Source organism: Phyllopteryx taeniolatus, chromosome 18 (genome assembly GCF_024500385.1).
Source record: "Phyllopteryx taeniolatus isolate TA_2022b chromosome 18, UOR_Ptae_1.2, whole genome shotgun sequence".
NCBI classification, from domain to species: domain Eukaryota; kingdom Metazoa; phylum Chordata; class Actinopteri; order Syngnathiformes; family Syngnathidae; genus Phyllopteryx; species Phyllopteryx taeniolatus.
The window spans coordinates 12,112,111-12,137,203 of record NC_084519.1 but is presented as its reverse complement, the minus strand read 5'-3'; the positions used below and the strand labels follow the sequence as shown (position 1 = coordinate 12,137,203).

The 25,093-nt window shown below is 40.6% G+C and overlaps 1 protein-coding gene across 2 annotated transcripts in view; it reads right to left on the bottom strand.

Annotated features, from left to right (window-relative positions):
• LOC133468502 (glutamate receptor ionotropic, kainate 2-like) overlaps positions 1-25,093 on the bottom strand; it is an 84,363-nt gene that overhangs the window by 22,951 nt on the left and 36,319 nt on the right. For both annotated transcript variants that reach the window (XM_061754494.1, XM_061754496.1), the window contains exons 6-11: positions 23,160-23,333; positions 7,143-7,286; positions 6,399-6,506; positions 5,459-5,572; positions 5,167-5,373; positions 4,128-4,351 (exon numbers count right to left, since the gene is read on the bottom strand). In XM_061754494.1, coding sequence (XP_061610478.1) covers positions 4,128-4,351; positions 5,167-5,373; positions 5,459-5,572; positions 6,399-6,506; positions 7,143-7,286; positions 23,160-23,333 — 971 coding nt within the window. The remainder of the gene's footprint in view (positions 1-4,127; positions 4,352-5,166; positions 5,374-5,458; positions 5,573-6,398; positions 6,507-7,142; positions 7,287-23,159; positions 23,334-25,093) is intronic.

Below are 25,093 nucleotides of genomic sequence, written 5' to 3'. Positions count from 1 at the left end.
AACTGCAAGATGGCCTTGTGGCGATATACCGTATGTATGCTAACTTAAATGCAAAGTCAGTTCTTTAGGGGGATGGTTGACTGTGTTTATGTATCCGCACATAGATGGTATTATAATGCAGATCCGCAGCCTGAGGCTTCTGTGCTAAGAGCTGCATAAAAGGTGTGGGTGTAAATCTGTGCAACACGCGCTTGATTGGATTGGGTTTGTCCCGCTCGCTCGGCGTCTACATGTGTATTCCGTGAACGTCGAGCTCCTCCGTATGACCTTTGCCTGAAGCCAGTCTATATTCCTGCAGACTGTGTTCGGCACGCCGATCGCCGGGAAGAAGAGGATGAGGAACACGTGGACAGGTCACCTCCACGCACCGAGCACATGTCATATTGCGTGCAGAATGCTAAAAGGATTCTCTCGCCGCCTCCTCTGTTCTGCTTCCACAATAACGCAACAGCACTCCTTTTAACTGTCCCCTGGATTCAATTACTCCGCCTTGCTTTATAGATCTGTTGACTTGCTCTCAGGCCAAGTGAGGACTTAATGTTCAGGGTGTTAAATCGCCACTCAGTAGATTTCAAAGGTGCACTAGTTGCAACTAAAGATGCCATTTAAATCATCCACTCTCCTGGGCGGGATGACATTTTCTACTTTGAAAGAGACTTGTGATGTGAGAAAATATCATTTGTTGCTGTTAATAAAGAGAGAAATACGTTCAAGCACAGACAGCTCTGGAAGGATCCGCTGGGAGAAGAGTGTTTGTCTCCCGCTTCAGATGGGATAACGCATTCAGGCAAGGAAAGAGAAAAAAAAGATGTGTGTGTTTGTGTGTGTGGGATGTGCTTCAAAGATGTGAATCCCCAGCAGGAGACTGAAGTGTTCTGTGTTTTATTGTGCAAGACCACAATTTCATGAACTCCCAACAGTTTATTGGGAAAGAACGAAGGAGGACTGAGGCCGCATGGAAAAGGCAATGTTGCGAGAATAAAGTCCTAATATTACAAGGGAAAAAGTTATAAGGTTACAGGAATAAAACAAACAAACAAAAAAGTCAAGTTACGCAAAACAGGCTGTAATATTAGAAGAGTGAATCCGCGGGTGCTGAACCGCAAGTTTGCGGGGGTCCACTGTATTACAAAGAACAGTCGTAAGGTTACCAGAATAAATGTGAACGAGGAAAACGGTTTAAGGTTAGACGAAATAATTTGTAAGATTACGAGAAAATAGTAACTCAGGTTGCCAGAATGAAGCCGTAATACTAAAAAGAATAAACTCGTAAGGTTGGTAGAATGAAGTCGCAAACTACAAAAAAAGTCTTAATTTGCCGTAATTTACAGAGAAAAAAGTTATAAGGTTACCAACGTAAAGTCGTAATATTACAAAGAAAAGGTCATAAGTTCACTGGAGTGAAGTCACAATATTACAACGAAAAAAGTTGCACGGTTACGAAAGCAGTTGTACTATTATGAAAAAGTCGTAATGTTACTCGAGTAAAGTCATAATATTTACAAGGAAAAATTTCATTAGGTGACCAAAATAAAGTCATGTTATTACGAGACTTAATTTGAAAAGTTATAAGAAAAAGGTTTTGAAGAATAAAAGTCATAATTTTTCAAGAAAAAAAAAATCTGAATCTCACAAGAAACAAAGTGCTATGTTATGAAAATAGAGCTGTAAAAGTATTAGAAAAAAAACCCTAATATTAAAAGGAAACATTCCTGAAGATGAGAGAATAAAGTTAAAATGTAATGAGAACAAAGTTGCGTTAATACAAAAAAGTCATAACCTGCATCCTCAAAAGTCTGCAACAACAAAGGTGTACTTTTATACGCCTAAACATTTTATTGTTATAAAATAACAATGTTTCCTCAGGAACTACATCTTTATTTTTGTAGAATTCAGACTTTTTTCTCTCAGATCATTCTGTTAATACTAAAACTTTTTTTCCCGCCCAAAATCACACCTTTATGCTTGTTGTATTTATTCACTGAGGAGTATCGACATTGTCCCAGATTATTCCTTAAGTCTCGGCGCCCTTTGCACGATGGTCATTCGAACTGCTCTAAGTGCTAGAGGAGTCTGCATTTTTTTGCACAATTGTCAAAATTATTATTATTTTTAATTGTACCGGCATTACCAGATAACTAGCAACCCTTTATTGCTCAGTGAGTGTTTTTCTCAATGTCTTTATGTCTCAAAAGTGTGTCTGTTGTCGTACTAGAGCGGCTCCAATTACCGGAGACAAATTCCTTGTGTGTTTTTTGGACATACTTGGCAAAATAAAGATGATTCTGTTTCTGATTATATGCAGTGAATCCCAACACTCTTTTCCTGGCAAAGTATTAAAGCAAAGTTTGTTTGTTTTTTGTTTTTTTGTTTTTTGGAGGGGGGGGGGGGGGGGGGATGTAACTATGACAGAACATGACTGCCTACCATTTAGTGAGCATTTTAAAATTTAATATAGTGCACCAAACAAGGGCTAGATTTTCTATTTTTACCGCTGTGGTTTGCAATTAAACTCATGATGCATACACAATTAGATCAAAGCACCCGGGCGGGTTTCATGAGATGAATATTAATATGATTGCATGCTCGTCACTTACCCGGCCACGGTTGCTAAATACTCAGTAACATTTGCATATTCTGAACTAACTTAGGTGACAGTTGCTGCTTTTCCTCTCGTGTGATCATTTTGCCGGTAACATTGGGCGAAATGTGCATTAAACCCCGACACCGAGACCGGGGGTTAACGCCCATTTCTCTATAAAGGTCATGCATTATGGTGGGGAGGGTTTGGTGGTGGGGGGTTGTTTTGGAGGGAAAACTGTGTTTCTGCACAATATCAGCATTTTTTAAAATATTTTTTGCAGCTTTCCAAGCGATGATCAAGTAGTTTCCCTTCTTTTTACCCATTTACGGCAATGAGATCAGAGTCATCAGTTATTCGTCTTGATTTTTAACTTCAAAGGGTCCTTGACACTCCATTAAAATTGTGCTTACACCAGGGGTTCTAATGTCTGCCGTCTGATGTTTTCGGCCCTGTGTATTGATTTGTTTGTGTGTTAGCACGATTACACAAAAACTACATAATTTCTACAGAAATTGTACAGTGTGGTTTGGTTTTTGATCTGAAGTGCACATTACCACCACCTACTGGACTGGAGTGGAACCGTTTAGAATTCTTTCAATTAAACAGAAATGATGACACCAAAATAACGTCTTAGTGTGTGTAAATAGTGTGACCCTTTTCTGAAAATTAATGGCGAAGCCCATCAAAATGGTTGTTTTAGCAACACTATAATTACGGTATACAGTGAACCCCAACATATTTCTGGTTTGGCATTCGCAAATTTGCCTGTTTGCAGATTTTTAATGGAACCTATCCTCCTTTATTCCCTGAAAAACTCACCTTTTTGCTGTTTTTGTGCTTAGGCTTGAGCAATTACAGTACTGTCTGGTGGCATTTTAGTGTCAAGGAAGTATGTTGAAGTGAGTTGAGGAGTTTTCTTAAGCTAAGTTGTCCTTTGTCGCCATCTTATAGCTTCTATAGGCAATTACAAACCTTTTTAGGGGGCGTCAATTACTCGTGGATTTTTGCTATTTGCGCAATGCTCTTTGCGCTCTGACTATGACTTTTATCACGCAGAAAATCGCAGACCTGCAACAAAGCCAAACTGTTGTCAAGAGGGAAAAACTAAATTTGCAAAGGGCTGTATATGAGTTTGTTTGGTATTGTTCGTCTGTTTAATCTGCGATGACGAAGAGCTAGGATGTACTAATTTAACGGCGATGGGGGATTCCATTGATGCCTTTTAATAGTGAAAATCAATTCCTGTATCAACACCTTTTTCCAGATCCTCACAAAAAAAATGTAACTTTGGACCACGCGTTGAAAAGTTTGAAATAAGTGTTGTTTTTCGCCTAATTCCGCGAACTGTATCTATCCTATTATTTACTGTTTTACTGTGTCAAAATGAGTGCTGGGAATAAGGTTGGTAATGTGTGCCACTGAGTAACATTATGATGCAGTTAGGAAACTGATGTGATAGTTTTTCTATGATAAAATTCCAGGAAACATTTTTGGGACTGAGAAAGCGGAGTGAGGTGAGAGTGAGGGGAACGTGTCATGTTACCTGGCTATGACAAACAGCACACAACTGACACCCAAGCAAGCCAGCAGAATATACATCCAGATATCAGGTGAGAGAGGGTTTAGGAAGGAGAAGACCCCGGGGTTGGTGCCATTGGGCTTTCGGTACAGGATACTTATCCCCAGCGTCATGAAGGGCTTGGAGAAGTCAATGACCTTCTCTCGAACATAGGTGATGGCAAGAGGAGCGACCGCCAAGTCGACTTTCTGCAATGACACCGTAAGAGCAAAGTGGATGAGGCTGGGTAGGTGACTGCGCCAGTGAAAAAAAACAGCAGAGGAGACTAATCAAATTAGCATTTGATTTCTGTCGACAGCCAGCGGGGTCAACGTGCACAGGGTGAAGAGCCCAGCCGGAAGAGGGAAAATAATCAGGGTCATTAGTTCAGTTAGATAACAGACACTCCTTTTTATTTCTAATGGAAATAACAGCTTACGGTTTATGTTTGAACTTTCCTAAATGGTGTCGCAGGTGAGTCAGAAAGGCAACAATCTTGGAATTAGATTTATCTGACAGGAAGGAGAGCTTCTTCCACAGATGGAAAAAGAAAAATGTAATTAGACCGTCAGTCTTGATTGTGGAGTTAGCATTTTCTTATGGTTTTTGATTAAAGGAGCTGGAAAAAAAAATCTTTCGTTGGTTGCCTTAGTATCAGAACATTGAGCAATGTTTATGCAGGAAGTAGCAGGTTATAAAAACATACAATCAAAGAAATACATTTGATACCTCTATAATTCAGATACATATAATTACTTTAGTCTGAAGACGTTTAACAGGAAACAATTTGTTAAAAATGAATGTTTAAAATGTATATATATTATAAGTTACGTAAAAGCTGTGCTCACATGACTTAACAGTTACAACTGTAACAGACTCCAGGGCGTAGCAAAATATAAGTGCTGTCCTGGCTAGTCCGCTAATATTCCTCCATGCATCCATTTTGGTACAAATGGTACAATTATCACCGATTGTTGCTTAAATTTGTTTGTCTCGCGTGTAGTTGAAGAAACTGGAGACTCACATGGTCCATGAGCTCGCGCACCATGCCGTTCCACTGGCCCGTGCTCTCATCCAGGGCGCCGTACTTGCCGTCTTCAACCAGCCGGACTTCGTACTGGAAGCCCAAGATGCCAGAAAGCTCCCTCAGCAGGTCGATGCAATAACCCTCGAAGCGGTCGTTCCCGTACAAAGGTTTGTCCGACTTCTTAAACATGACATACGGCTCCTCCTGTCGAGGGTGGCGACGTGAAGAAAAGGTCAGCTTGTGAAATTTTGTATGGCTCTCACTGTTATTTATAGCCAATTTAGTCTACCAGTATGGTGGATACACGCAGAGATTTGTTAGCCAGCGAGTCAGTGATGTTGGACGTCTTGCTTTTGTGAGTCTCAGACATATTCAGACCGCTCGGAGGATCCCAAGTCCCGATCTGTGGAGACAGCTCAGCATCACACTTCGTCTCGTCCGGTCAGTGTGCTCTCACAAGAATGCAGTCAGAAATGGCCCGTACACATTTTGGTCAAAAACGACACATCAGCCTGCAGCAGAAGGCGCGGACATATTATTTTTATTGAACTAGTATGCGTTTTGTGGTGCAATTCCTGCCTATTTTGGAAGTCTAGATATTTTTTTACAGACAATAAGTGAACATAGTGAGGTTAGATACATTTGAGTAGGCTTGTTTTTATTAAAATCGATCACTATAACGCATCATTGCAGAAGAAAAGCTGCACATGAGGCAAGTCCGTGCACATTCATGCAGCTATGCGGTGTATTTGCTCTCCAATTCTGTCTCTGATGTCACCCCAAGACAGCGGTGTATTGATTTTGGCGATGAAAAAGGGGCACTCCCAGGGAAATCATTTTTTACTGATTGCTATTACTGGAAATGACTAACAGTTTCAGTTTTTTGACCAGAAAATACATAAAGAGAATTTTTTTTTTAGTCCTTAAAGCTCATGGGTAAACTGGACCCTATCCCAGCTGACTTTGGCCGAGAGGCAGGGTACTCATTGCCAGCCAAATTGCAGCAATACAGACAAACAACGATTCACACTTACATTCACAATTATGGCCAATTTATTGTCTTCAGTGACCTAACATGCATTTTTTTGGAATGTGTGAGGAAGCCGGAGAACCCAGAGAAAATCCACGTATGCATACGGAGAACCCAGAACCTCTCAAGAGGATATTGCATATTTTGTACAATTCTGTTCAACATCCATTCAGCAGACAGTTCAACTGCAATAACGCACCTTTTCCAGGCCTTCCTCCTTCAGGCTGATGACATCCAAGTCGAAATCCGTCCTAAGTCCGTTGGTCTTGTTGAAGAGAACGCGGCCGGTCAGGCCATCCCAATGAGCCTATAAACATAATGTTGATAATGATAATGAAAATCCTCAGCCTCTCAGCGCAGCCGTTCCATCAAGCTGAACCGCCGTCTTTCTCCACAATATCAATCTAACCTCTAACCACCTCATTTTATTTCCGAATCACGCACTGCACCGAGCTCTCTCCTCTCGCTGTCTGCCGCAGTAATTTAGCGGGAGACGGCAAAGCTGCTAAAAGCGAGAAAACAGTGACGAGTTCATCATGCGTGCCTGCCGCAAGTTTCACTTTGAAGCAACAGACGGGCCTGGAGAGCCTGAGTAGCGTGGTGAGAAGACGGGGTTGGGGGGTAGTGTGCCAGTATTACTAACGGGACATTGATGATCATGAAAATTACCTGCAATGATAACATCCCCAGAATGAAAGAGCAGCAAGAACAAAGCGAGCAAGCTGCTGACCCGCATTAGAATGAAGACGCTTTGATATCGACATGGATGGAGATACACGCTGAAGAAAGAAAGGTAATGGAGATGTTTAAGATGTATTCACCGGTTCTTTTAGACAGAAAATGAGGGTCTACACAATCAGTGATTCCGCACGTTAGTCCGCTTTCATCAAAGTGACACGGCTCAGCAGTTAGCAGGTCAAAGGTGGACGACGCGCTACAGTACCTCTTTGATGAGGCCGATGAAGCGCCCCCCGAAGCGCCAAGGCTTGTGGCGATTACACTGCAGGGAGCTGACGGTGATCTGCTGCGACTGCTGGACCGCCACCGCCACCACGTGCACGGCGTCGTACATCAGGGCCGCGTCCGTCTGCAAGCGGGAAGGGGATAATGTGAGGCTTCGGAGGTGATTTTTGCATCGGGTCGGAGCGGGGCAGTGCCCCGCCAGATCCAGGAGATGGAGCTGTGGTGAAAATAGCTTGTGATGTTTTTTAGAAAATCGTGATTCAATCTGAAATTAATGTCTCACCCAGTGATGAATTTTTACATGGTCATGAAATCATGACCCACATTGATTGAAGCAAAAGTCTGTATTATTCCAAAATAAAATCTGTGAGATAGAAAACTAAAAGTTTGAACCCTCCCGCAGGCTTTTCAAAACACATGTTCAAACACAGTGCAAATGTATTTGAACACACAAAAACAAATTGTAAGGGTAAAATGTATAGAAAATACTGTTTTGTACATAGTGTCTGTGTATGCGGATCTGCCTTTAAGAGGCGGGGCCTGGTGGGGTGGCGATCGACCTCAATGAGTGCCTGGGCGTGAGCTGTAGTCGACAGCAGCTCCTGCATGAGTGTGGTCAATGTGTGAGTGTCTATGTGTTTTGTTTATGTGTTGTGTGTTTTGCTGCATTGAATAAATGGCTACAATAGCTACTAGTGCATTACAATAGACGTGCATACTGTAAAAAAAAAAAAAAACCATCCCTTAAAAAATGCAACATAGCAGGGGCATAAGTACTTATGTGTATATTCAGTAAATGTGAATACACATAACTACACAAACACATTCAAGAATTGTCAAATAAAGTAAAATTAACCCGATTCAAAATTGCACAATATCTAATGACACTGTATATAGTAGGTCTGCATTGAGCACAAATTAAGAAGGAACATGAAAACTGCATTTTAAAAAGTCATGTAAAAGTAGTCAAAATGAAATAAGACTGCACAAAATTAGACATTTTACATCACTGAGCACAAACTGAGGGGGAATACTAATAGGTCTATAAAACAGTGCATCATTTTCACTCGAGAAGTTTTTTCCAAGCTACGTGCAGGAAGGTAAACATGCAGTGCGTAACTACCTTTTATTGTGTCTGTCTAACTATGTTGCTGCCGGCTGTACCTGTCCTTTCTCTGTTGTGTGGTGCAGCAGATTTTAGTACTAATAGGCTTTGGGCCAAAACTTAAAAAACTGTCCCACAAATTCTGTCCAGCAAGCATCACGAAACAAAACAACAAAAGCAATTATAATTATCTACTGTACAATATCTTGCTATACCTAGTCACGAACTTGTTTAGTTTTATAATGAATCACATATTAGTTTAGTGCACTGCTAGTGAGAGAAAAATTCAAACTAAAAACGCGCAATGGACTGTAAGAGAAAGTACTGCAGTATTTCTTTTTTCCTCTATGAAAACATCTTGCATTTTATGCCTTTGTAGGATCATTGGAATAATAGTGTTTAAAAAAAAAACAAAAGTCAACACAGTGTCTGATCATGTAAGTAAAATTTCCAGAACACTGTTCGCAGCAACGAGAAAGCTTTAGCAGGGAGAGTCTCTGGCCTGTCGCCGTGGAAACTAATGACTCCTGATGGGTGTTCACGTCTCCCAGAGAGACGGCAGTGTAAGCCAGGCGACCAGTCCAGATGGGAGGACTCTGGGTGGTACACTCCATGTTACAGCCAAAGTACAGTACATTACAAAGGGATAAAATACACTAAAAAGCGCTATTGATTACCATCCACAATACACCGCTGAACTACTGTATCTATTCCCCCCCCCCCCCCAAAAAAAAGAAAATAAACACTTTACCCTACCCTAATATATTAATAAATACATACTTTCACCCACGTCTAGTCATTCAGTTATTGGCTTTTCCAACAAAGGCATGCAACTGGGCTTCTAACTCAGCGCTCGATATAATTGCACTCATTGAATCAACACATTTATTTTGGGACTGGGGATCCATTCGAAACTACCATTGTACAAATGAGGTAATTATAGCACTTTGCAGACACTTGATTAGGTACACTCAGTACAATACAAGCGATACAAGAGACGTATCAAAAAAGTCTGCCTTTATAAAGATAATAATGCTCATTTTTGTTTAACGCTCGCTGGCGTAAAGTATTAATATAGCCCTTATTTTCACTATATCCAGGGTGATAAAAATTGAACAGAGTGGAAAAAATGTATACAAATGTAATGACATTATGATGATACCATGAATTTAATATATTTAAATTTTTTAAAAGGCCAAGTATAACATGTTGTCATGTTAAATTCCCCAAATTGTTGTGTCCTGTTAGAGGTTAAGTTTGTTTATTGCTGTAATTGGACATTGTGTAGAAGACAGATACTTTATACATATACATTAACATTCGTGCATATAAAGTGTATGAGTTTGGGTTCTCATAGATTTCTACGCTCATGTAGCAAATCAAATTCAAACACTTTTACACCACTGCAAACTGCAACCATAATACTAAATATTTACTAACAGTGCTAATCAAAATAAAGCATCACTATGTTTGTAAATTTCAGACCTTGTATTAGAGCTCAGGTGTACATAATCCAGTGGCAGTTGAGTTTATACGTAACGTATTCAAAGCGGAGCAATAACAAGGTGAGTTTTTTTTTTTTTTACAAATGTAAGTAAAAACAAACAACAAATGTATTTTTCTTCATATGTTAGATTACAAATGTTTCCATTGCACAGTGACAATATAAAGTTAGGTGGGCAATTTTTCATTTCCAGGTCTTCGTCCGTTTCTATAAAGACATGATTTGATTGACAGAGTCCTGTCTTAGCCACACAGCTGCTGAAAGATGTGGCTCATTAAAGTAAATGCCTCAGAGGGACAAAAGGCAGCAATGTGGGCATCAGTCTTACGACTCCCCGGCGTCTCTTTCCCCATTGTTAATTATTTAAATCATTGCTGCTCGCCGCTGTGTGCGAATTGTGAAAACTTGTCATATTTTCTGACCATACACATTTGTCATATTTCAGCTCTTTTCCCCACACTTCATGGTCTTTGGAGAAGAGTAAATCCTCAATGTATTGGCTTGTGATGGAAACCAGAGGCTGGTGGCGCCGCGTGAAAGAGGAGCAGATCAAGGGAGCAAATGTGAAATGATGGCTTACATCTCTGGCAGATTGCCTTCCATTTCAAAACAATCCAAGTGTGATCTGGATATTTGTTTCACCACCAAGCGCAGCTGCTGAGGGCTGTTTTAAGTGCTTTAAGTGAGACCAATCTCCAACCAACAGGGACACTCAGATGCTGAGGGGAAAGGTTTCAAACAAGATGGTAGGCTCTTGTGCTGGCTCACATATGAAATCACCAAACATGTTACAGCTACCAAAAGAGACCCACTTTCATGACTCTTCTTGTAAAAAATCAAATATTAACCCCATTGAAGTAAGAAACTTAATAAAACTGTCATGGAAAAAGCACTTTGTGGTGAATTCACCAACCTAACATTGATGCTTTTGTGTGGGGAAAAAAGCCAGAAAACACAGAACATGCAAACTTCACACAGGACGGCTGGAGCTGTAAGTCTGCTTAACTTACACCAGAAGTAGCAGCACAGTGCCCATTGAATTGAAGTAAAAAAATGTGGCAAAAATGTTGTAATCGATTACATTCTATTGAATTATGTCATTACTGCGTGTTTTTATCAAGTACAATATTGTAGAGCACTATTTTTCTGATTAAAAAAACACATTACAACATTGTTTTGCTTTTTTTTTTTGGAGAGGCTGCAACGGATTCATGGCATTTTCATTCATTTCAATAGGGAAGGATGATTTGAGATACAAGATGCTTTGTGTTACGCAGTGTATACTCCGTTGATCTATGTTGCTGCGCTGACGAGATAGTTAAAGTTTATTTCAGTTGTCAAGTTTTATGAATCCCAAATGATTTTTTGTTGAGTTAGGGAATTGTAGTTTTTAAAGGAGACAAAGTACTGCGGTTTCCCAACTGTATGACATACTTTAGGTAGCTGGTGGGCCATCATTCTTTGATTAAAAAAATAAATAACTAAATAAAAAACACACCAGTGCTTATGTGAGAAAGTAAACAAACAGTGGCTCGATAAGAGGTGTGAATGTGACATGCACACACATACTCTCAGCGACAAAATGCAACTCCCCGGAGACATGCCTCATTTACCCAAGGTGCACCCGGCTTCCTCATTTGGAACAGGGGTGAAAACGCCGCTGTGCGAACATTTATACAAATATATTCCTACCCGCTGCATCAGTATTCACGTCATCCATCCACCTGTGCATAATTCCATAATTCCTCTGATAATGTAGCACTCTGAAAAATGACATCCCTCTTTTCTCGTTGCACCTCCACACACAAAAAGGTACACAAACACGCCAACACACACTAACCGGTCAGGTGATGGACAGGAAAGTGCAGCTGCAGGGGTTTCTACATATCATATACATCTGATTAGCCTTAACGAGATTAAGCCTGACCTGTTATTCACCATGCATCAGTGGTTTGCAGCTGCCACATAGCAACGACACACACATGCAGCCGCACGCGTGGAAACACACGCGCACACGCAAGCAGCAACCATCAGCGTCACAGTCTGCCACCGAGAAGGAAGCTTGGCTGTTTTGTCGGCGCTGCAGCCGCTCTCGCTTCACAGACAGCCCCCGTGGGACTTGATGATTTACTAGACGAGTGGGCTAATTATTCATTTCATTACCGAGTTCATATGCATGTGCGTCGCTCCACTAAGCACTGGATGCAGGCATTTAATTCACAAATAGCGCTGTCGGTTCACCCCCCCCCCCCCCTAAAATGTACGACTTACAATCGGCATTTGTCAAGCTGAGTTTTCTCTGTGCCATAAATAAATAAATAAATAAATAAAAAAGTGCGATGATTAATGCAAGAAAGTGTGAGCAAGCTTTAGACGCGCGGATGTGGTGTTTACATGCTGCTAAATGTCTGCACACAATTACAATTTGGCAAGAATACCGACTCCTGCCGAGGAGCTAATCAGAGTCCTGCACATGTACTAAAGCGATTCCTTACTCCAAATCTAATGACTAAATTAGCACGAGATTGAAATGCGCAATATGTAATACATTATTACTTGTTGCTATTATTACTATTAACATTTTATACTGTGTTTTAGTCAGATTTACACGACATAATCGGAGACATTTTGTTTTTCCACTTTGTCGTTAAACTGATTCTAATTCCAAATTTTAAGATAAAATGCTAAACTAAAATAAATGATGGTAAAGTTTTGCAACATTTACTGAGCCGAGGCACACATTTTACATTCGAAAAAAAAAAATTCACGGCACACCACGGAAATGTCACGAAAAGTGCCCAATAGCAGAAGAGATTTTAATTACTCCGCCTGTCACTATACGTCGTGTGCAGAAATAGTTGAACGAAGATTAGAGTTAGGTTAAGATAAACTGAGGCTGTTTGTTGGCTAATTTGTAACCTGTGTTTCAAAGGAACATTTCAGTTTTACAGTGATTTCTAATGCAATGTCCAATTATCACTTTTACACGCTATCTTGTTAGAACTAAGACGACGTTAAGCTCTACTAAAACAAACTAAAAAAAAACTAGAATTGTTTGTTGGCTAATTGGTCAAGATGGCTGCAAAACCTTTGTAACTGTTTTAACATGATTTTGTTCACCTCTCTCATTTTGCTGTTCTCTTATATACTGTTCTATACGAAGTTAACATATGCTAAAACAGAATAATAAACTAATATCAGCAATGCTAAGCTAACTGTCGGCCAATAGTTTGTCAAGCTGCTTGTAAAAAGACCATTAAGTACGATTTGCCTTTTCCCCCCTGCTTTGTTTTCGAAGTTAATCGAAGCCCTGTGGAGATAATACGTTAAGATCAGCAAACTAAACAAATGGTTGGCTTGTTGTTAAAGCTTGTTGTTATTTTAATGTCACGTCTACCAACTTTCCAATTGCTTATCCTCCCCCCCCTCCTTTTCTGTTTTTGAAGACCTGATAATAAAACAAGATCAGCAAAGATAAGCAAATTTTTGTTCAGCCACGTTGTGCCTAAAAAGGACATTCTATACAGTTTGTAGTTGTGTTAACACCCACTCTCATTGTTTGTAGTTTTCAGGCTCCGTTCCATTATCGATGTAGCCATTCAGCCGTTGAGTGTCGTACTGTGTGACTCACATTTGCCCATAAAAGTGAGTTGCTGCATTGCAAGCAGTGCAGAGCAGTGATAGAATGCGTCGAAAAAGCTGAAATGTGCGAAAGAGAAGTGATTTATAAGGCATATTGTGGCTGTTTCAGGTTTCTAAGCGGGGACTTGTCTGATGATTTGGGTGAGTAATGCAGCATCGTGCAATTCCATCTTGCTCTCTCGCTCTCTCTTCTCCTTTTCTTTCTCTCTGTCAATATCTTCTTTATCATCTTCATTTTTCCTTTAACACTCTCCCATCCAACCTTCGCACTAGCGCTTTCATTACATTATCAAAGTGAGGGGCGTTGCCATTATCATCGCTGCCATTTTGTCTTCTTTTGTGGGGTTTGTCCCCAACTATCTCATGTTGCAATTCTACATTCAAAGCAGCTCCGCATTCTTTTTAGTTATTTATGCATGTTTTTTGTTTTGTTTTTTTGTCACAGGGAAAAAAATATATATATTTTTTTTTTCCGTGGAGGAACCATGGGTAATAGATCTACTGATGGTGCCAAATGTATTATGTGAAAGCACATTCATGGTCCCACTCTAAATGTAAGCACACTTGAAAGTGTGTAAAGTAAGGGCGGAATACTGCAGACGTCTTGAGTCTAAAACCTAAGAGATGCTTATGTGGGGATGGAAGGAATAAAATTGGATTATTTTGTCGCCCCGCAATACATACATACATACACAAGTTGCCTCCAGACTCTACGACTTTACATCCATATTTTCTTTTTATTGATTTCGACAGAGCTTTCCAATGCTTCTCTCCCTCCTCTGTAACCTTTTTTGGCTTTTCCGTTTCCCTGCCAGCGAAAATAAACACATATTTATAGAAGGAATTTACATCTGCCCCCCCTTCAAAAAAAGAGAAATTAAAAAAGCTCAAACTTAAACACCCCTGTTAGTTTTCTGAAACATCATGCAACTTTATAATTTGACCTGGTGATTAAAGGCTGCAAAGTAGCGTTATCCATGTAGATCCTTCAAGTGACAGCTGGTTGCCCACTTTCACCAATTAGCAGCATGTCACCAACTACTATGTCTTATCAAAACATGGTTTAATACGAGGACCTTTCCCTTCAGCATTAAACTGCCTGCAGGCTGCTTTAGCCAGAAGGCTACGGAGGCTAGAGGCTACCCAATTGGGATATTTGTGTTTGTGTGTTACGTGTTTCTCTGCAGTTATGCTTACCCTGTGCAACGCACATTTAAGTTTCAAGCAAGCTTCAAGTTACTGTGGCAATAATAAAGTTGAATCAAATGATTACTTCTGTTAAAGAAGTCACAAGTCAAGTCAGACAATCTTGCTCAGTCAAAACATATATTAGCACACTAGCCACTTTAAAATCAGTAGCTGTCCTGGAGATAGTTGCGTAGCTGCACGAACACACAATCACATTTTCAGTGGACTCAAAGCTTCGTATTGTCTATTTCTTTATTGTCTTCTCAATTAAACGCATAACCGACACGAAGTTGAGTAAATGTTTGACCAGCTATCGGTTGAACTGAACTAAACTGTGAAGTTAACGCAGTCTAGCTGTCTTTGTGGGTTTTATACACTGGTCAACAACAAATGTATAGTCTAAGATTTTTGGGCTGATTTAGGACAATTTGGACTTTTTGAATTATGGTCACGTTTTTGCTCAAATGTACAGGTACTTTTGCTTTGGAGGTTCATGCACTGAATTTAGAGCAATGATGAGGTGACATTCAATTTACATGTACTAGTTTATAATATCTGATTAAATTACTGTTAACAATTCAGGATAAAAGAAAACAAGCGAAACGGATGTCATTTTCGGATTCACTGATGAAAAAATTGTCCTAAATCAGTTGAAGAAACAGACAACGTACTTTTTTTTTTTTTTTTTTTGCAGCAGCAGTGTCTTGAATGAAGAAGTTGTGTCTCATCTTTGAGTTGCAAACATTCTGTTTTTCACTGCTTTGTCATAAACATATCTTGTGAGTTTCCTCCTTGATACTTGGTTCATGAGTTGGCCTTTACATTATCCGTCATAGCATACTGGTGGGTTGCCAGGTTCACGCACTTTTAACAGAAAAATTCTTTCTTTTCTTTCAAAACCAAAACAAATGGCACACTATCTTAAAAATGCAGACTTTAAAATGTAAAGAGGCGAGACTTGTCATTCACGTCTATGTCAAGTCGAGCCCCCTGAATACCAAGTCAAAGACAAGTTGAGTCTTTCGTAAGTTTTAGCCCAGGAAGTCCCAAGTTCTAAAAATTGGAGACTTAAGTCCAGGTTTTGAGGACATGGGAAGACTTTGTGTCACATGACTTGACTTCAGCCCTGCAACTCTGCTTAGCCATATTGCACTGAGCACAAAAAAAAAAAAAAACATACAAAAAGCCAAAGAAAAGTATTTGTGGAGTAACTTCTTTTGGTGCCACCAAGATCAGACGTAGGACAAGGTGACGGCCCTCCAAGTCTTTGTCCGACGTTTGAGGCATACTTGTCGCAGTTCTTTTCTTCGACTTGCTAGCTCGTCCTTCCTTATTCTTTGTGAGTGATGTCGTGTTCTTATGTTTTCTTGCCATAATATGCTCCATATTCTGCACAGTATGACGTGCGTGCCTGTCTTTATGAGTAGGTGGGAGGGCTGGCTCCACCAGGGATGATGGCTTGTCACGACCACCCCATCCTCCCCCAAGGCCAGGCAATATTCCTGCGCACTAGTGTGACCGTGACACACATGCCCCCCCGCTGTCTCAACTCATGATGGCTGTGCAGCCTTCTAAGGTCCTCGTATATCACAGCACCGCGGCAGAACATCACTAATGTAACGACTTATATCTTGTGCGCACATTATATTGTGGAACATTACTGCTTAAGTGGGGTCCACTCATTTTTAACATTGTAACCAATTTTTAAATTGTGAAACAGTCCAAGTGTGTTTACTGCTCTTATATATAGTGTGCGTGGTGTAGTCGAGATAACCAACATAGCACACGCATATACCTCCAACAACAGTCACGGGTTTCTGTCTGCTCTTGTACCAAGACGGACCTACGAGAGGCAGTGTGGTGCCACAGGACATCCAGATTGCCGTAAAGTATGAACAAAAAGTAGTAGTAGTAGTAGACGAAATGGAAGAAGCTAGGCTGTCAACTTATCTAGTTTGTCATTTCAGATGCAAACTCTTGTCATTTCTATCGTGGGGAAAGACTTGGGAGAAATGCCATGCAAACATCTTTCTAATTCTTAAATATTAAACATGTATAACACAGGTATAACACAGGTATAACACTGAGAATTGTCGCCCCGACTGTTTTCTGAGCAGATTGGGTAGAAAACAAATCCACACATTACCACACCACAGGATATTCACACAGGATGATCTTTTAGAGATATTACAGATATTGAGCCTTTGCTACCTTCGATTGGAAGAAAGGGGAAAAAAATAAATACAAATAAAACAATCTCAAATTAGGCCAGATAATCAGTATGTGTGTACCAGTTAAATTTAGCTACTAGAACAACCTGTTTTAACCATCTTAAAACCTTTCCTTTTCAGTGTGATTCATTTAGACTTCACCTACATTTTACATTTTGTAACAGAATTGTTAGTATTGACACTACACGTGAGCAGCACTGGCTTTTGCACCATTACGACAGATTTATGTTTTGAGCCAAGGCACATATTTTACATTGGAAAAATCTGATGGCACAGCAACAAACCTAAATGTCACAAAAAGTATACACTCTATACCGAAATAATGATGATCTCAATTTACTCACAAATCTATTCATTATTTTATTACTACTCAGGGTAAAATCTGGGCCTGTTTAGTTGAACAAAAAGCTCTTACTCTGTTTTATAATTGACAACAAGTGGATGCGCAGGCTCTAAATTGCCCGTAGGCATGACTGTGAGTGCGAATGGTTGTTTGTTTCTATGTGCCCTGCGATTGGCTGGCAACCAGTTCAGGGTGTACCCCGCCTCCTGCCCGATGATAGCTGGGATAGGCTCCAGCACGCCCGCGACCCTAGTGAGGAGAAGCGGCTCAGAAAATGGATGGATGGATGGATGCGCAGGTTTATTGTACTTCTGCCATCAAGAGGAAGAACATTGAATTTTTCTACCTGTCACTATACATCACTGGCATAGACAGATACACAATGATTTTTTCCCCCTGATTAGGTGAAATTGGATAATTGTAATTATAATACTGAGGTTGGGACTCACAACTGATATCGAATGAATAGGGGTAGCTTATCTTCATCAGAAGTCCGTGCATCCATCTAAATGATTCTGTTATTTCAAGATTACATATTGTGGCTTTAGGATGTCAAATATTATATAAGACACTAGGACACAAGGCAATCTCCCTTGGAGACTGTGTCTTCCTTCCTCTTCCCCCCCCACAAAAAGGCTTCTATGGGCCAAGGGAGCATTGGCGCTAATGATGTTGATGCTGTGCCAAGCCCAGCTGGTGGTGCCCGGCACAGGGCACAGTGTGTCTGCTTTCCACAGTCGTTGTCTTTAAAAAGGCTCTCTCTCTCTTTCTCTTCTCTCTCTCTCTCTCTCTCTCTCTCTCTCTCTCTCACTCTCTCTCTCTGTCTCTTTCTCTCTCTCTCTCTCTCTCTCTCTCTCATTGGCCTACTGGGAACAGAGTACTGAACCAACCTTAACCTCACGGAATTAAAGCACCATGTTTTTCCGTGTAGTTTCAAATATAAATGGGTGCGGCTGACTTTGATGACACATTACACCAACATGATTATAACGGTAAATAATTATCACCACGACGTGTATTTACTGAGCCATTTTGCAGAAGGCTTGCGATGCAATTTGTGCTTACTTGCTGACAGGGTGCAATACGATAAGCTTATACGCAGACTGATAACAGGGCTGAGCTGTCAGTCAAGCCCTGCTTCTTAATGGCTGCAGAATTCTATTAGGTGTGGATGCTTCACGCAAGCACACCCTGCCGTGTAAAACTTAATTTAGGCCGCAAAGCTTTGAACAAATAAAATAAATCCCATACCCCCCCCCAAATGGTGAATCTAATATCCAGTAAATCCTATTTGTGCATTGATTTATTTCAGGCAAAATTGCAGAATATGTCTTCTGACCGGGGTGGCGGTGGGGGGGGGGGGGGGTTGGACCAGAAAGGGCTGACCACCCACAGAGGACAATGATTTGCTTGAAATGTCGTGCGAATGGAGCCATGGGGGGAGTATGGATGAATTGTGTAATGTCATTGTAAGATCCAAGCAGCACCACCACAAAACGGAATCAGACTTTAAAGCAAAAACAAAAAGCAAACAAGAATAGGCTCAACTGGACGCAGACCTCCAGTTTCCTCAATCGTCGGCGTGCCCTCTGACAAGAACGAGGCAGCGCAGCGCAACAAATGTCTTTTAGTATGAACATAGAACAACACTGAAACATCAAATGGTGTTGTGAAACAACATAAGTCAATATAGACAACACGTCTAGCTCATTAACATACATGAGCATTACGTAAGATGACACAAAAGTAACTTAGCTTCCGTCATGAGTAAAAATGACAAAAAGAGAAATTTGACTTTCTTATCTGGATTTACATCAGTCTATACAACTTTTACATACACAAATCTTGTGTTATGGGTAAAACGCTACTCATTTTCAAATGCAACAGATTTATTTATTATTTTTTTTTTAATAAATGGCGAGCACAATGCCAATAATCCAAATTACTCCTACAGTTGTAAAAAAAAATAACAGTGAGTCAAGAGTCCGGTCATGAAGCCAACTGCATCTACAGTTGTCACTCGCATTATGCAAAAAATACATGCATGCTCCATATTCCACCATAACATCTGCGGTCCTATTTCGACAAATTATTTTGCAAATAGTGCTTATACATGCAATGCAAATGATGGCAGTGTCCAGTCTTCAACAAATAATAATAATAATAATAATAAATTTGCATGCTTCTCAAGCATGAAAGAAGTGAGTGTCCAATAGGAGCAGGAGGGGAAATGAATGTATGTTGCAGTCTTGGTGCAATGGGACATCACGAGTGCACGCATCATTTCCTGAGGATCCCTTGTAAGCAGGAAGCAATTTGTTTCCTATGGAGGCACGCAGCCTTGAACAACGACCGAGGGAGGCAGACGCATTACCACATGGAATTGTGTTGACTAAAATCCTCTTGGCTGTAAACGGCATGATATTCTCGTATTACGAGAAATCCATAATCGAAACAACACTATTTAGCAATGCCTAGTAAGCTATTTGATACAGTTCTAGCCCTACCTACATGAACTTGTATCAGTAGCGACACCTGTAATCATGGTGACCAAAATAAAATAAAATAAAATAAAATGACGCTGCTTATAATATTTGGATTCTCATGAAGCTAAATTAGGTAAACAGAATATTCTAAACTGCTGTAACTGTGAACCAGTGTAATTCTAAACCACTGCAAATCACAATTCATAATTCATATTTTTTTAAACTAATATCACTTTAAAGTAACGATGATTATTTTGTAAAGGCAGTGTATTTAAAAATATGTACTATTTACATATCAAAAAAGGGAAAAACAACAACATAGAGGTGCCATAAAAAGTATTTCCCAGTTGTACGATTATATTGTAATTTCCACACAAATTTAGGAAGTGTGTTAAGCATCGGCAAGATCCCCCTACCAGTGTTCTACTTTAACAGCGTCCCATAGGAGAAATCCCCATCATGTCATATTTATTATTCAAATAACTGATCTCAATTAATGAGCCAGTCATTATAACGAGCTATTACACCAGAATTTCCTATTGTGCGGATGACACCGGAGAACACTGAGCCCGATGGGTAATTATAGCTCAATGAAACCGACATAAGTGAAATGATGCAGATGGAGAAAATGGTTTGGCTTTAATCCTTGGCGGGGCACACATCTGGGAATCTATTTTTTATTTATTTTTTTCAATTAAATCCAAGTACGTTCTGAGCTCAGTGAACGGGGATTTAGAAGGATCCAAAACACCAAAAAGAATAAGAACCTTATTAGCTTAAGGCAACAATTATAGGCAGCCGAGAAAATAATTATCAGAATAGATTCATCCATACGTCCAGCCACAGCTTGTGGGTCTTTAATGGTGTTTAATTCACGTTTGATTGGCTTCTCCCTCGGGATAGGCTTTTAAAAAAAAAAGAAAAAAATCCACAGATGAAGCGGACTAATCAGTATCTTTCGTCCAAACAGAGTTTAGACGCAGCAGCAGTTTGTTGATGGCTGCAGGGGCAACGAAGGGCTTCTTATTATGCACTCTTCCCTGAGACAACACTCGACCTCACCCAAGGCGCAGAGTGTCACTGAGATTATACACCTCTCTGCATTAATGTCAGCCTAGTGGTGGGGAAAACACACACACGCACACACACACACACACACAAACACACACACACACACACACTTGCCTTTTAATGCTTGCAGTGCCGCCTGCCCCCCCATCAACAACTCCCCTCCTCTCAGTCAATCAATCCGCGAAAAATCACAAGGTGACATGGACGCTGGTTTCCCTGGCAACCACCGCTATACAACTGTTGCCTGCCTGCCGCAGCCCAGCGAGGCTTTTTTTTCTTTCCGCCAGGCGGAGAATAAGAACAAGGCACGAGGGAGAGGAAATAAAAGGCTGGCGAGGGGAAGGAGGGACAAGGGTGAAAGGTCACGCTGCGGCTGCGCCAGCCTCCCCTAGCTTTTAATTGAACGATACCTTCCAAGGCGGCTTCTTGGATCAGACTGCCGCAGGACACGGGGAAACAAAAAAAATACAAATGTTGTAAACACATGAGAAACTAAAAACATTAAAAACATAATTATTCAATGTCAACCCCCCTCCAGCCCTCTGCATTAATTATACCATTAAAAGTAGCTTTTTATATTCACGCTCTTATATCTGTCATCACTCATTATAAAGGGTGGAACACTAAAGAATAAAATACATGGGCGTCAGGATTTATAAATAGTCCACACTAATGAAATACTCTATCGTGAGCCTCTGGACTTATGATTATTTAAAGGAGCCCCACTGAGCCCATTGTCTTCAGAGATACGTCAATACCTGAGAAATGATTCAAACAAATGCTAATGTATCATTTCATCATCCTCCACTTACCATATCCATTTATTTCAAGCGGAATTATGAAATGTTGACGTACAAGTTGTAGTTTACTCTTCTGTGCATCCTGCTGCATGCCTATGCATTCACATTTTTAAAAAAGCATGAATGTAATGAAAAAGGTTAGCCAGAAATGAAATACAGTATACGCCTCAAGCACACATACCAAAAATCAGGCTGAATTTGAGCATTATTTCAGGGGCCTAAACAAAATCAACAAAGGCCCCATGATCAGATGTCTCTAAATGATTATCCTAACCGATTATCCAGTGGTGTTGGGTGAGTTATGAGTCATTTTTTCCCCCTCCACTATTCGCTCAGACATCGGGTGTGGAAGGAAACTCACGATTGTTGGTGGAAAAAATCATCTCGAGTACACCACACACAATAAGTGTGTAAGCACACCCTAGCCACTTTTTTCCTCATCATTTGCCTCTCACATTTAAATTTAAGTATTTATATTAATAAACATTATTAATAACAATAATGATTAATGAATTAATAATTCATACACATTCAATTTCCATTGTTTCTTGTTTCTTCTTTCTTGTGAAATCCGAGGTTTCAGTTTAAGGATACCTCTGGGTTCGGTCTTCAATGTAATGTAATTGCTCTATCTCCCGTACAAAATCCTAAATATAGTCAAGACAAAGGCCAGACGTGTTGAAAGATGATGTTGAAAGTAAACCGACTGTTTCCGACAACAAACAGTCAGAGAGGGACCTTGATTGTTCCCGACGAGCTCCGTATCCCCTTTTTTACTTTGAAGTCACCTTATCCCACGCACTCTTGGATAGCAGCCCAAGAAAACAAGGCCGTAATTTCAATCCAATACGCTCATCAACAACCCCCTCTCCCCCCCACACACACCCCATCCCGCTTCCATCCCACTCCCTAACTGTCTTTGCATGAACATTGACAGATTGTCATATTTTGGCCACGCTCCCAGAGAGGAGATGAGAGAGGCAGGAGGGCAGATAAATGCCTATTACCATTCACACCAGCTCATTACTGAGCATTTAAAACCCATGAGCACCAAAACAAAGCTCCCTGCATCCTATTATCAGGCACCGTAAACACCATAAACCACAGATCATAACATCAAACTTTATGAATATGTACAAAACACTCAGAGACCGCGAACTTGGTCATGGAACCAACAAGGGTCGAACACAATCTGTTCCCCGCATGCTTGCTTGGATTTCAAAATGAGTAGGATTTCCTCCCCAAAGTAAATAATGAAAATGAAAATAAAATCTTTATTAACTGTAATGTATAGTTCAAATGTTACCATTCTTAACTGTCTTACAAGTTATAAAACTAAGTGAATCAGTGCTAATATCTATCCATGCATTTTCTATAGGGCCTGTCCTTGTTAGTTGAGTAAGTATAAGTCAATTTGTTGTTAAATTGACACGAGATCATTATAATTTCAGTTTTTGTTTGGTGGTGTGAAAAGAGCTTTTTCTAACATAAAACGGGTGCCTTGGCTCAAGAAAGGTTGGGGAAACCCTGGTCTACAGTATATGTGGGATTAAACCTTCATGGTTCTACTGTATTGGACTCAATGTGAACAAACAACAGTAGAATGAAAGGAAGGTTTTTGGCCTACCGTCATGAATCCATCCAGTAGGCCCGAGTCCGGTTTGGGCGGAGCTTGTAGCCGCTCCATGGACCACTTTTCGATTATGGACGACACCTGAGAGTTTTCGGTGTTGAGGATGCGAAAGCCGGTCATGTTCACGCCACTGTAACGGTACGGCTCCATGTCCAGGGCAAAAAGGTCCTGGAAGCACAAAACCTTCATCATCAGTTTGCGCAAGTCTGTGTGCACTTATGCGACAGTAGCAAAAGTGAAGAATATGAAAGTGCAGCTGAAGGTTTTTCTGTTATTACGTTACCTCTTGCTGAGTTAGTAGTTTATTTTTGTTTTGTTTTTTTCCCTCGATTCTTTCAAGGTTACAGGTAGGTGTTTGGTGTGTTGCCATTTATCACACACGCATAGAAGGACAACCCAATTGTCCTGCATTCTGGCACGGCCAGCCGACACAGCACTGTTGACGGAGCGGCCGGAAATGGAGCGCCGCTGTCACTGTTTGCTGCATGAACCTGAAAGCAACGTGCTACGTTGGCTGGCTACCAACGTACAGCAGCGTTGGCCTTCCAGTCTGACACACAGTGGCTGATGATAAAGTGGCCTGACAAGCAGCATGCAGTCCAAGTCTCCGTAACGGACTCATAAATTATGATATGGAGACAAAAGTATTAGGACTCTTGACCATTACACCCCTACAAAAAGTTTGACTGTGTATGCGGAATACTTGTCCATTCATCCAGATGCACATTTACGTATGAGGTTCATCCCAAATGGTTTAAAGCCGCATTCATTTTCCAATTGACCTCATATGTTGCATCAAAACAAGGCAATGGTGGATGCAAGTATCATTTTCTCGCCATGTGCAAAGTACTACTAGATTGAAAGAATCCCAGCTGCTATATATAAACCACATCTGCTGTCAATGGCTTCATCTTCTTCTTTGTCTTCTGGAGAAATAAACCAGTGGAGATTGAGGCACGGGCAGAAAGCCAAGCTTGGTCTTATTTGATACATGCAAGATATGTTAGATTTCCAATGAGAATTCTAGTAGATTACAAAAGGGTGTGGGGGTATGCACTACTGGCACATTATGGTCAAAAGGTGTTTAAGAGTTATCATCATAGTCAATGTAGATGAAATGATTTTATTTGACAAAAACCCGTGAGAATTTGCACAGGAAAACCTTGGACAAAGATCATTTTTGGCAAAATATGTTCATGGCAATTTATGCTATTACTGTAAGGGGGGGGGGGGGGGGAACGTAACACTGAAATGTTTTGCAATGAAACTTGAAATAGATTTAATGACAAAAAAAGGGTTGAGTGGCCTTGTAAATATTCGTAAAAGGGGAACCAGTGCACAAACTCGTAAGGATTTGTGTCCATTTTCAGTATATAGTGTGTTCTAATGCAATTATATGAATTTCTGTAAATACATTTTTGTCACAGAATTGTCTAAAATGTTTTGGTAAAATGAACAATTAGGAGTGAAGGGGCATTAAAAGGTCTGACCCAACCCAAGACTGAATGAAATGTGCTGCGACCCAAAACGTTTGGCCATATAGCGTCGCGCTCTAATCACCAATCAGGTTCTAGGATGGTCGTGCTCATTGGTCACGTGTCATTTCCAGGTCAGTCTTGTTCAACCTCAGCGTTTTAGTGCTCAGGTAACAGAGTGTCACATGTTTATTAGGGCCATAATGGGCCTAATAGCTGAAAGTACCATCCCGTCAGGGCTATTAGCCCGGCTCGAAGACCTCTTCTCCTCACCCGAGTTCAGCCGAGATATGCCTTCTTTCATCTGCTGCTGTCTTTGGAGAGGCTTGATCAAACAACAATGCTGTCAGAGGCACACTAAAATATTTCCAGACTGCTTTTGTTTCCGCCTCTCGAGATTCCGGATGGCGAATTTGGGTGCAAAAGGTTGTCCAGGGATTGAGAAAATCAATT